The sequence below is a fragment of the Bombyx mandarina genome, chromosome A1 (assembly GCF_030267445.1).
Source record: "Bombyx mandarina strain Sakado chromosome A1, ASM3026744v2".
Taxonomy (NCBI): Eukaryota; Metazoa; Arthropoda; class Insecta; order Lepidoptera; family Bombycidae; genus Bombyx; species Bombyx mandarina.
The window spans coordinates 7,474,337-7,488,518 of record NC_143234.1 but is presented as its reverse complement, the minus strand read 5'-3'; the positions used below and the strand labels follow the sequence as shown (position 1 = coordinate 7,488,518).

Here is a 14,182-nt window from a genome sequence, read left to right as displayed (position 1 = left end):
ACCCACGGTCATTCGGTAACGTGCGAACTTATTGTGGTACACTTCATTTACGGTTGTTTGAATAAGAGTTAGTGTACTGCGCAAACGAACGCTCTGAGATCGTGGTCAATGAATGATAAAAAAATATGTTATTTTTTGTACGTTATTACAAAGTTAAGTTGTACACTGTGTGCATTACTAATAAAAATCTTACGTTACGGACGTTTTTTCCCGGTTAGGGTACCCCTACGCATTGTCCCATAAGGAACTTCGTTCCAAAACTTCGTTCCAATAAATAAAAAATCGATTTATTATGACGACTGTTACAACACAACACAAATTAAATAAATTATGTCAATGTAGATAAGATTGTTTAATCTCTCGCAAAAATTATCTTCAACTTTTGCTATAGGTCACAATTCATAAAGCTGATATCGAATTAAAATGTACTAAGACTTCGTGAAACCGCGTTTAAGACGAGATAAATTGCAATTTGCCGTCGAGGAAGCGAGAAGTAGCCGTAATAATAATAGCTAGGACAACTGGTGGTAGGACCTCTAGTGAGTCTGCGCGGGTAGATACCGTCGCCCTGCCTATTTCTGCCGTGAAGCAGGAATGCGTTTCGGTTTCTGGATGGGGCAGCCGTTGTAACTATACTGAGGACCTTACAACTCATGTCTCAAGGTGAGTGGCGCATTTACGTCGTAGATGTCAATGAGCTCCAGTAACCACTTAACACCAGGTGGGCTGTGAGCTCTCCACCCGTCTAAGCCATAAAAGTCACAATAGGTCTTTACTGGTGGTAGGATATGGTAGGATCTGTCGCCAAGAAGTAATGCGTTTCGGTTTGAAGGGTGGGGTAGCCGTTGTAACTAAACTTGAGACCTTAGAACTTATGTATATCTCAAGGTGGGTGGCGCATTTGCGTCGTAGATGTCTATGGGCTCCAGTAACCACTTAACACCAGGTGGGCTGTGAGCTCGTCCACCCGTCTAAGCAATAAAAAAAAGTCACAATAAGTCTTTACTGGTGGTAGGATGTGGTAGGATCTGTCGCGATGAAGTAATGCGTTTCGGTTTGAAGGGTGGGGCAGCCGTTGAACTATAAAACTGAGACTTAGAAGTCTTCACTCACTTCACTTTATGAGAGAAATAATCTCTTAAAGTGGGTGGTCTATGGACTTCGGTAACCAGTTAACAATGGTTATGCCGTAAGCTCGTTCACACGTCTAAGCAATAAGGAAAAAAACTTATAGGTATCCGCTTAAATATTTAAACTATGTAACTATACTGAGGACCTTACAACTCATGTCTCAAGGTGAGTGGCGGCATTTACATTGTAGATGTCTATCGGTTCCAGTAACCACTTAACACCAGGTGGGCTGTGAGCTCGTCCACCCATCTAAGCAATAAAAAAAATTACCTTAAGCAGAATGATTTCTCTCTCGTTAAAAATAAGCACGGTATTCTAATAAGTTGGTCTTCCCTTTGTCTCATGCTAGCTAATTTGTCAGCAGTGCACAATACAACTCGTTTTTCATCCAAACAAACGCTCAAAAAATGTTGAACCACAAGTCCTCTTACGGAGTGATATCCTTTGTCTGCGTGTGTCTCTCAAAATGGCTTTGGGTAAATAATTTTTTTGTTGTTGTTGTTTCAGACACCAATGGTGCAGTTAGTTCTGGTAAGTTGAAAAACTAAAGTTAGAGTTCTTCCAAACAAGAATCTTGGGTAATTATTTATTTATACTTTATGCACAAAACAAAAGTCGTACACAGGCGGACTTAATGCCATGGGAATTCTCTTCCAGTCGACCATAGGGTGGTGCAGAGATAATGCATGGTAGGTGCATTAACAAAAGAATAACAAACAACAACAACAAAAAACAAAAAAAGAACAAAATCAAAACAAAAATCTTCCTTTTTTTTATTTGCCTTTGTAGGCAGACGGGCATACGGCCCACCTGATGGTGAGTGGTTACCGTCGCCCATGGACTTCAGTAATGCCAGGGGCAGAGCCAAGCCGCTGCCTACCGCTTAATACTCTCCACAAGCCTCGTTTGAAGAAGGACATGTCATAGCGCTCGGGAAACACCGTGGAGGGGAGCTCATTCCATAGCCGGATGGTACGTGGCAAAAAAGACCTCTAGAAACGCACTGTGGATGACCGCAGTGGCTCCAGGTAGTATGGATGAACTCTACTCCGGTGGCGGGCGGTGCGATAGTAAAAACGAGATGCTGGTATCATCTCGAACAATTCCTCAGAGCACTCCCCATGGAACATACGGTACAAAATACAGAGGGAACCGAAGCCCCTCCGTAGACCCAGAGGTTCCAAACGATTCCATAAAGTAACATCTCAGTATTATAGAATACACATAATGCTAAATATAGGTATATATAGATTACATATGGCTTTGTAAGCATAAATAAACATACAACAATTTAATATATTTCGGCTAAATTGGCCATCCGTTCTGGTGGGAAGGCCTCAATAGCACCAGCAGTGCCTTCATCAACGACAATAATGAGCACAAAATCACGGACAGTTGAAAGCTTAAATTAATTCTCAATTATTTTCGCTATTGATGTTCTGAAAGAGCACACTATACATTCACAGATAACACTTAGGCTTGTCAAGAGTCACTATTAAAATATTAGATACTGCTGAAAATACTAGTTGTTCCAAAAAAAAAATATTGATAAACCGAACAGCCAACTGTACTTAACTAATTTATCTCCTTTTCACGGAAAACAATTGACTATGTTCGAATGTTTTAAATTGATAACAAAGCCTCTAGAATGTTCATTAATAAAAAAAATAGGTTGACAAACAAATAAGAAATTTGGCCTATTTATACACGATTCAAAAATCATATCTGCACTGGTGATGTTGATACATAAGAGTCTGGTAATAGGGAGTGTTGTAATCCCTCGAAACTGGATATCACCAGCATCAGACGAGCAGTGTGGCCCGCCCTTCTGAGCTAAAATAAAACCATTGAACTCTTCAAGCAACTCATCGAGTAAAGACGCACTAATTCTGCTTTTATTACGAGTACATTTTAGGTAAAAGTACAAACAAGGCAAGCCTCTTATAGCAACCCGCGCACGGGAAAATCACCTCTGTATCTATTGTAGCAACATTCATTTTCTGTTAAGCTTTGTTGAAATGACAGCATCTCAATATTAATTACAGTATAATTGAAAATTGTCTGTATTTACATGGGCTTTAAAGGCGAAATTTTGTTGCACATTCTGTACTGTGGTTAAGTTTCAAGTCTCCTAAGGGTTTGATCGGTAGCTTATTTATAGCTAATTTAATGTAAAGGGTCATTTTAAATATCATTGTAAACACTGATGGCTGGTTGGGCGGCCCGCATGGGTAGGTACCGAAGCAATTTTTTTTTCTGGCTTTGGGTGGGACCTCCTACGAAGTCCCCGTGCCGGAATACCCCGCTGAATCAGAACCAGCCTGCCGGGTTGGGATGCGATACACCGCCAACCGGTTGCTCTTTTATCAGATGGATACTCCTTGGCGGCGCGCTAGAGTGCTGGTAGCGCGCCGCGTTAAGTACCGAAGCTCTATCTCTACCTTTTTTTTATGAATGAGGGATTACTGGTGGCCCAGAGTCCTTTCCAGTTTCACCAGGACAGGTGAGCGAGCAAAGGCTCAGCCAGGAGGGGAATTTTTCTACCGCAAAGCACTCGTCCCTTATTATATAAATGGTCTGGTTTTCGTATGCTCATCTATCTGTTAATAAAACAAAACACAACCCAGCTTGATAACGAAAATTCGTGGCCTAGAGGTTAAGATGTTCGGGTATCAAGCAATAGATCTGTGTCCATGTTCAAATACCGCCGGCAGGTACAAAATTTTCTAAGGCAATACGTAATTGACAGGTATCAACGAAAAAGTCCCACGTTGAAGGCATTATATTCTGTTGTAAAAATCAAATTTATGAAATGTACATGTTTGCGTAGCTACTAATGATTACCGGCCATCAAATTTGCGCCGCGACGCATAGTTTTTTTTTTGCTTATATGGGTGGACGAGCTCACAGCCCACCTGGTGTTAAGTGGTTACTGGAGCCCATAGACATCTACAACGTAAATGCGCCAACCACCTTGAGATATCTAAGGTCTCAAGTATAGTTACAACGGCTGCCCCACCCTTCAAACCGAAACGCATTCCTGCTTCACGGCAGAAATAGGCAGGGTGGTACCTACACGTGCGGGCTCACAAGAGGTCCTACTACCAGTAGTTACGCAAATTTGATTTTTACTCAAGTTTGATTTTTATTACACGATGTTATTCCTTCACCGTGGAAGTCAATCGTGAACATTTGTTGAGTATGTACGATGCCGTAAAAGCGATAAAAGAGGTTAATTTTGTGCTAAAATCAAACACCGTGTCATTATATTGTGAATCAAAGTTTAAAGTTTAAAGAATTTCATATGCTCCTTCAGCTGTATCGCGTTTTATGAGGTGTACCTTATCAGACTAGATCTACGGTCTAGTCGTATAAGAATGTGATATAGGGATCGATCTGTAAACTTGATATGCATACTTAAGTCGCGAGTCATTTCAAGACACTATATGGTCGTTGTAGCTTTAGCCTTTTACTGACTCGTGCTAAAATCGTCTTCAAATCCAGTTTGTTCGTCAAATATATATAGTATACATTATTTGAACCACCTTTTTTTTCTTCTTTTGTTATTTTATTTTTATAATTTTGCTATTTATATTCAGTTTATTATTATTAACCTCGCTGAATGTATTTCATGTCATTTCTAAAAATAAAACTTTCTTATAATCACAGATCGTTGGTGATTTATAAAGCATTTAATATGTATGTCTGTGGATGAATTCGTCAGGCTAAACCCCGTGTACCTACTGTATTATACACGCTCAATAAAGCTAATATAATATATAATAGATTTAAAAAAAAACTGTGAATGTAATGATGGCAGGGCGGTATTCAGCCCCCGGTGAAGGTCACGGGGCGATCTGAGGGGGTTGAGGACCCGCGGCGGCTACCAGCACTCTAGGGCGCTGCCATGGAGTAATATCTTTTAGATAAAAGGAGCAACCGGTTGGCGGTGTATTGCGTCCCGACCCGGCAGGTTGAATCTGGTTCTGCGGGATATTCCAGGACACCAGCGGTACCGTCCGGGCTGCCCGACGGGCTGCTGTACCGGGACGGCTGACGTTTCAGAACCTTCTGTGGCAGGTAGCCATCACAGGACACAAGATATTTGACAGATGCCTGAATCTCGTTCGAAGATCCTACTACCACTAAAAGTTGTTGTTCTAAGGTTCATGTATGCAATCTATAACCGTGTTTTACTAGTGATGTGGTGGGTGTGCTGATGGTAGGACGTCTTGTGAGTCCGCACGGGTAGGTACCACCACCATGCTTATTTCTACCGTGAAGCAGTAACGCGTTTCGGTTTGTAGGGTGGTGTAGCCGTTATACTGTTAAAACGAAGACTTCAAAACTCATGTCTCAAGGTGGCTGGCAACATTAACATGGTTGATGTCTCTGGGCTCAGGTAGCCACTTAACACCAGGTGGGCCGTTAGCTCGCCTATCCATAAAAGCAATAACAAAATAATCCAATTCCAAGAGACAACTAAAAATAGAAGTTAATTAACGTCCAAATAATATTTTTATTTAATTTAAAAAAAAATAGTTTAACAAACTAACAATAACGCTTTTACAGAAAATCCAACTAAAAAATAGAAAATAAATTTTAATAATTTTGAATTAAAAATAGTGAAGAAAAACATATTTTATTGTAAAAAAAGCGGGGGTTGCATGGTTCATTTGTTTTTTAAAATTGAATTGTCCTTAACAAGTATACCAAATTTCGAGTTAATCTGACGTTTTGAAGGGGATCAAAATCACGTTCAAAGATTCCGTTACATACATACATACGTCTGAAGCTAATAAAAGCGTATTAAAAACCAGCTATCTTATTTATTTATTTACTATGTTGCACCAACAAAGCGATCATCGATACAAAACATTGAACAATTGACAAAAGTTCATGGCAGATGTCACCTCAATTATAGGTACAATCGACAGTGGATTAACCTCAAAAATAAAAAATATATATACAACTAAGATTTGATTACATTTCATTCATTGCATAAGATTAATTTATATTTAATTGGGAGATGATATCTTGAACAAGTTGTACAGATATGGAAGTGGATCATAGACGATTTCGGGACAATGAAGAACGTGAAATCGTGTATAATTATTATTATGAAGAGTAGCTACGAGTAGGCGTCGCTTTTCAGCGTCGCTGGGCGTCGCTTTTGAGTGGGCGGAGCGCCGCCCCAAACGCTAAGTACCACGTTTTACTCAATAATCTCCTAAAAAATAAATGTATCTCCTGAATTTCTTGTGTATTTTTAATAGTACAAAAATAGATTTTATTTTTATAAAACAATATAACGATTTATTTAAATTTGTGTCAGTGAATGCCAATAATTTTTACTATCAGACATTTAAATTTATTTTATTGTCACATGATAATATGTGTTAAGGAAACGTTTTCGAAGCGGATTCCAAAAGATTCTGAAGAAAAATTATTAAAGTATACACGTTCTTTTCATTTTGCATTTATAAATGTAACTCGTAAAATAAAGTAAAAATGTCTGAGCATTATAAATAGTTTATTTAATCCCCGATTTAATATTTGAAATTAAAAAAAATTATACTTGATCTAACACTTAATATGAACGAAAGAAAACGCTAGAAAATCTTTCCTGCAAACGCGTTAAACTTTGTTTGAATAGATGAAAGTTGTAATAAATCGTAATATTTTAGTCGTCGGCATGAGGAGTTGAGACAATCGATAGGTTCTAAATCATCGCCCAATAAAAATGTCAATGGCCTATTGGGTAAAGTCGTGGCATAATTTACACCGTAATATAATGAAATTTATCCCATAACGGTCGTAGTCCGTTCGCGAAGTGACTCATTCGCGTACAGAGATTCTTTTATTTATTTTTATTGCTTAGGTGGGTGGACGAACTCACGGCCCACCTGATGTTATGTGGTCACTGGAGCCAATAGACAACTATAACGTAAACACCGCCACCAACCTTGAGACATAAGTTCTAAAGTCGCGGTTTTTACAATACAACGGTTGTCCTGCTCTTCAAACCGAAACGCATTACTGCTTCACGCTAGAAACAGGCAGGGCGGTGGTACCTACGGTGGTACGTGCGGACCCACAAGAGGTCCTACCACCAGTAATTTATCTACTATTGAAAATATTGTCGGACATTTCGGAAGGGCGTATTGTAAGATCACACGTGGAGGCACCACCACCTTGCTGTTTCTGTGGTCACGAGTTCCGGTTTTAAGGGTGGAACATTATACTATCCTATTCAGACTTAGATTGCGTGAAGGTAGATTCAAGCGTTCACTGCTCCGATAACAGCTTAAATCCAAATAGACCGTGATCCTAATCATATGTTTACTAATAATAAATATATACTTATTTTGAATACATATATTATCTCTATTAAGTATGAAATATTTAAATTTGAAATTAGGCAAGTCTCTTCATGATGACAGATGAGGTAGTGTTGCGTCAGTTGCCATTCGACTAGTAAGTACTTCTATTGATTGTGGAATATCATCATTCTAGTGTGAATGCTCTTTTCATGCCGATTTTCGACTCTAATCATTTGACAAGATGAATTTGATTCTCTCACTCTCTGACTTATGTGGTCTTGAACAAAGTGCCTTATGTGTTTGTATCTATGACTTTAAAGACAGAGTATCCTATTGCGACTCTTGCGACTCTGATCCGGTGGTAGATTCTTTCTTTTTTAATTGCCCTTGTAGGCAAACGTGCACAACTGATGGTTAGTGGTTACTGTCGTCCATGGATCTCAGCAATGCAGGGTCAGAGCCAAACCACTGTCTACAGCTAAGTCTGTGAAACACTGTTCTGACTAGGGTCAGCGTTAGCAAGCTCTCTCGGGTTGAGTCAAGTGACCCAACAGACATAGCGTAGCTGAAATAGTCTCTTAGCTACCAGCGAATAGGTGGAAAGAAAAAAGAATCTCATATAATCAATCAAAAATTAATATATGAATCTATAATAGATAATACACAATATACTTCAGAGTCACCGGTTCTTAGTTTACGAACTGTTTTGTTTGAACAATAAATAATTATCCGTATGTGTTTGAATAGTCATGAGGCCATCCAAGGTTATCGATACACAGCCGCTGTAAAGCATCAGCACGGTTCAAATAGTCAAGTTCCCGAATCGAGGACGCGAATCGGCAGATTTAATGTGGATGTAGATTCGTTCTTTGGTAGGTACAGATTTGCGAAGGGCCATTAAAAGGAAAAAAGGGTGAAGAAAGAGTCCAATTTAGCTTCGTTTCTCTTCCCTGATTTCTTAAAGGATCAGAACGGATATTAGTGACCTAACTACATAGCCGATCCTGCGGACTAAATGGTAAACAGTCCACGTCGCCCAAAACACGTCATCACGGATCCTCTCGATCCACGGTGCTTTTAGATACATCAAGCACCGGTCATCGTTATTGTCGAACCCGTCGCTTGCGACGAAGGGCTCGGCGAGTAAATTAACCCACAGACAGAGCCCACTGAGTTTCTCGCCAGATCTTCTCAGTGGGTCGCGTTTCCGATTCGGTGGTAGATTCTGCGAAGCACGACTCTTGCTAGGGTTCGTGTTTGCAACATGGTCAGGTTTGAGCCCCGTGAGTTCACCTACTAGCGCGGTGATGCTGACATGGGCTCTCTAGACCGTCAGCTTAGGTAGGGGAAAAAAAGCGGCTTATTAAGGGTAGTTTGGCGAAGTACTGGCCTCGGAATAAGTAATAAAATATTTATTTACCGTTTGCTTAGATTAGTCTCGTGTTAGCACACGACAAACACACGAAATATGCGGAACTCCACGACCTTGTCCTTACCATAATTACTTGTTTATTACGAAAAAGATGTTTGTCTTAAAGCTCATGTTAAAGAAAATTTAAAGTTAACCGAGAATATTTTGCGTTTTAGCCACTTTAAAATAAAGTCGTCTTTTGTTTGGCTGTAATATGTGAGATATGACTATATTTTTTTTTTTTTTTTTAAATTGCAAACTATAGGCTTATTATTATAAGAGGTTTTTTATTATTATTAGCGCGCCGTAAACATTTGTGTTTGTTACGTAACATTTTTAAACTCGTTTCTCGTAATATGTACTTACTTACCAAAATTTAACCAAGCCAGGTGTTTCATTACTATTATTCAGTGTATAGGTAGGCAGCGGCTTGGCTCTGCCCCTGGCATTGCTGAAGTCCATGGGCGACGGTAACCACTCACCATCAGGTGGGCCGTGTGCTCGTCTGCCTACGAGAGCATTAAAAAAATTCATTTCACACCCAACTTATCACTTTGAATAAAGTTTTTTTCCGGTATTAAATTTATTTTTATATTTTAAATAATAAATAAATATATAACGGGGAAAAATCACGCATGGTCATCCGGCTCCAAATTAGGATTCCCTGTGTTATGGGTAACAAATACGGGCATACATACTTATATACGTCTTAAATGTATACATACATAGATAACAAACGCCCAGATGAAGGGCTAATAAATCTTCATCACACGAATTTTTGTCCGATGTGGGAATCGAACCCACGACCCTCGGCATAACAGTCAAGCAGCTAAGCACTACACCACCGAGTCAGTCAGTTATACGTCTGTACATTACAGTACAGAATATGAAATGCGTTATTTTCGTCCAGGCATTTTAAGCGTAAATGCGTATACCTACATAGGTCACATAGACTTAAGGCCTATCTGGTATCTGGTATAAGGCACCTCCGCAATTCTTTGAAAAATATCAGATCTTTTCCGAATAGTCGTTCAGATCTTAAAACCCTACGACTGAGCCTAAGTTAAGTATCAAGACAACGTGGGAGAGCTCTCTATTAGTCCCTGCGTACGAACAGTTCATGGAAAGATAAAGAAAAGTCTCTCTAACTCTATTTTGTTGTAGCGTTGTGTGACACGACTAAGCTGCGACTTGAATCATGTGGCAGATACTAATTGTGCTTTGCAAACGTATCTAGTCTAATTTATAATAGCAATAGGCATTTTATTCGCAGATTTGCCGCTACACATTAAATCGCGTAGATAAAAATTCGTATTTAGTAGGGGCAACAAGGCAGATCCCGTCCCTTGCGACGAAGGGCTCGACGAGTAAATTAACCCACAGACACAGCCCACTGAGTTTCTCGCCGGATCTTCTCAGTGGGTCGCGCTTCCGATCCGGTGGTAGATTCTGCGAAGCACGGCTCTTGCTAGGGTTCGTGCTAGGAACGTCGTCAGGTTTGAGCCCCGTGAGCTCACCTACTAGTTATGGTTACGCTGAAATAGCCTCTCAAGGCTATCAGCTTAGGTAGAAAAAAAAGAGGCAGACTATATTATCTTCTAGAGTTCAAAGTATTTCCAAAATACCAAGTTTCCTAACAATCGGTCCAGTGGCTCTCAAACCACAACACCAATGTGGAAACATAGTAGACAGATGTAGTTACTTTTTTAATCTTACAGGCATCACCATCCCGGAAAGAGTTTATCTGCCTTCTAATTATAAAATATGACATCCATTCTTACATATCTTGACATTTAAAGCTAAGCGGAAATGTGTTGGGATCAATGATATATCTTAATCAAATAAAATACGACATTTACTTCAAGTAAATTTGCGACACGTGTAGAGTATACACTTTAGTATTTTGCTGTTTTTGCAGTAAGCAAAAGTAAGCAGGTTTTTGAGAAAACTTTGAAACAAATCATCATATTGTAGTTTGATAACGCGGTAGCAGGCGAAAGACGGGCATTGTCAAGGCGACTTTCAAATGGTAGTTACTAGTTCAAATGGTAGGAGGGTAGAGGTAAGGAGAACCTTCTCTGTGTGTGAAAAGTGTCCGTTAAAATCTGCTAAATAAGCGTGGCGCTACAGTAGCAACCGGGTAAATTTAAAAAAAGGCGCTGAAATTTATTAGAATAAGATAGAGAAATAAAAAAGACCGAAAGAATTGTAAGCACTACAAAATCACAAAAAGTATTTTATTTAAAGCTGATATGAAAATGCAATCGATGTCTCCACGTTTTACCACAGCAATAATTTTAGGTTATAGTGACGAAATTAGTTTGGACTACGTAAACGTGTGAGGTCTTGTAGATTACGCTGTCACTAACTACTCTAGTCATTAAATATATTAAATTTCCTAACTCAGCATACTTCAATCAGTTAACAACTGCTCAATTCATATCATACCCTGTGCCTATGCTAGCGTAATTCTGGAGGATTTTTGAACTGTTATTTAGTACTGAAAGTGGGACACTTTTCAAGCTTCTCCCTGAAGAGACGGTTCTCTACCCTCCATAGTATGATTAGAATTGAATTGAAAGCAAAATAAAATCTTTTGTGTGCGGTGCATCCAGCGCAGGCCAATGGATACGTACCTTAAGGCGACGGGACAATGTAAAGCCGCCGTCGAAAAAAATGCCTTGTCGGATCCCCCTGATCCACTCTTAGGCTCTTTAACACTAATCATATCAACACTTACTGGTACCTATTTCTACCACAGCGGGTAGATAGATAGCACTACATATACGACAAGTATTACTCAAAATAAGCAAAACAAAAAAACAAAAAAAGTACGATAACTGTTGATTAATTGGTTAGAAAAAGTAGTGAAGTCAGGTGTGCAAAAGCAATAAGATGATACGTGCATTTTTAATACAAAAGTTCAAAATGGTTTATTTGACCCGTTATGGTATGTTTAGTGTTAAGCACCGGTCACCGTCCTCGATGCGAACTAACCTATAGTCACAACCCACTAAGTTTATCACCGGATCTTCTCAGTAGGTCGCGATTCCGATCCGATGGTAGATTCTGCGAAACACTACTCTTACTACGGCTAGTGTTAGCAATCTGCCCGTAACTGGAATAGGCCCTTAGGTTACGCGCAAATTGGTAATATAATGTATAACATTCTCTACAACGCTGAAATAGTGAAAATTGTCGTATAAGAAAAATAGCATCGCCTCAAGGACCAATAAGCTAATATAGTTTAGACAATAGATTCGCCATATCATATCTCGTCAATAAGATGGAGTAGACTTCTCGATTGGAAACCGGCGACCTCTTGCTGTTTTTGAGATAAACTGGTGTGATGGTGATGGTGGAAACTGACTGTATCCATATATGAGAGTATCATTCATTATGGCGTAGCAAGGAAGGTGCCTATATCCAATAGCTGACAGATCCGAGATGATGATGATTGTGATGACTAGTACAACATCATACAATGGTAGTTGTAATAAAAAATAATACATAATTTACATTTGTTTAAAAATGCTTCGCGTAATAAATTTAAAATCATCTTTGGCTTCATGTGAAAATGCATATTAATTCGAATATTTTATTAATAAATAATTATTTTAATGTGTTGCGTTTCTTTTGTTACATCTGAGTTCTACACCTGAAGCAAACTTTTTACAAATTACATTACGGTGTTAAGAATGAATGGCGCATGCGTGAAAATTTCGTATCGGATTATAATTGAAATAAATCCAGCTCAATTTACTCGAAGACCTGTGAAAACTGATTACGTTTTCATTTTATTTCGCTAAATACAATATATCTCGGCATCTGTTACCTAATGTTTTTCTTAAAGAAAAACGCAAAAGATTTTTTTCTTTTTCAATTTCAGCCATATTGAAAAATGTTGTCAATTAAAAAAAAACGATATCAGTCAAAGGAATTTGTGGTTTAGATTCTAGATTTAAAAACGAGTGGATAGTTCAAATTTCTCACATTCTCGCTGCGACGAGACAAAATAAACAGAATGCATCGTCAATAATATTTTTGCTTTGCCCGCTCCGCGCATGCGTACGAAGCGACCGAGACGTCGCTGTCAAAAATATGCAAATTAATCTATAAAAAAGCGATTTAGCATCACAACTAGCTGACGAAATGTAGTTCGGTAATGTTATAATAAATTATTGACGTGCGAACTGTCTCTGAATGCGTTTCAGCATGCGTTCGTGTCACGAAGCAGCGTCGTTTTGTCTCTGTCGGCGGTCACGGCGCATGCTCCGCCGTAATGTTTATATTATTTGTATTTGAGCTGTGTATCACGTAAACTATAACTACCACAGGCGTAGCGCCAATACTGAGGGCCAACGCCCGCCCCACCCCTCCTCGGTAGTTAAATATTTCTTGCTTATTTCGCCCTAGCATTGTTGATGCCGCGGCGTCGAAGGCTGTTGTGTATTGTTTAGACGCGAGTTTTCGGAACAAATATTTTTTTTTTAATAAACATTCTGTCGTCCATTTTCGTTTTCGCGTTGCGTTAGATTGAAGTTTGAATTTGGAACGAGTGTTCGGACGCGATGCATTCGGTTGCAGTGCTGTAAATAATTTGCATTTCGAACTGCAGTCTGTTCGGTGCTTATAAGTGGTAGATTTCGTCGCTGTAAAGTGTTTTAATTGTTTCTTGTTGTTTAATTGTTGGCCGTTTTAAATGTTATTTTGAATTACTAATTGTGAACAAAGTGAGGGAATGAAGTTTTTCGGATTTTTTTCGGAAACGTATTGCGTAAGTCCTTTCTAAGCACACTGATTTTATTCGAAGTTTTTGATTTTAAGTGTTAAAGTAAACAAAAAAGTTAATTAAACTTCAAAATTAATGCAATGTTACACAGAGAGCAATAAAAAAAAACACGAAAAATTTTTCAGTTACGGCAACTCGAATTGAAAATTAAAAAAATTATTATAATACAAATTCAGAACGCAAACATCAAAAATCGAATGCGCGAAAATTAAATTTTGGCGGGAGGAAAGTTTGCTATTTTCAATTACGGAACTTATGAGCACGTGGTACATCGCTCATGTGTTCCGTTCGTCGTCCAATCCCCGCGTCGCTCATCAGCGGCGACCAATAACAGTCGACCGCTTTAAAGCGCCAGTTTTGACAACTGATAAGAGATTCGATTCAAACGATTTCCACAGAATATTTAAAATATTTGAATTTTAGGGAATTGAAAAAAGAAAAAAAAAGGTTTACACAATGATGGAACATATTTTTTAAGCTTTGATTAATATAACAGATTTCTTTGGTGATTGTTTTGTTGTGTTA

The 14,182-nt window shown here is 38.8% G+C and overlaps 1 protein-coding gene across 6 annotated transcripts in view; it reads left to right on the top strand.

The window, feature by feature from the left end:
• Window positions 1–14,182, top strand: part of FoxP (forkhead box transcription factor P) — a 210,920-nt gene that overhangs the window by 54,693 nt on the left and 142,045 nt on the right. For 4 of the 6 annotated variants that reach the window (XR_016325711.1, XM_089739890.1, XM_089739887.1 and 1 more), the window contains exon 3: window positions 1,639–1,662. The exons of 1 other annotated variant lie outside the window; for it this stretch is intronic. Coding sequence is in view for 3 of the 5 variants with exons in the window: in XM_089739890.1 (XP_089596016.1) it covers window positions 1,639–1,662 (24 nt within the window). In the remaining 2 variants the exon portion in view is untranslated. Of the gene's footprint in view, window positions 1–1,638; window positions 1,663–12,378; window positions 13,643–14,182 lie in introns of those variants that run through there. One more of the 6 variants, XM_089739892.1, reaches the window with a different exon arrangement.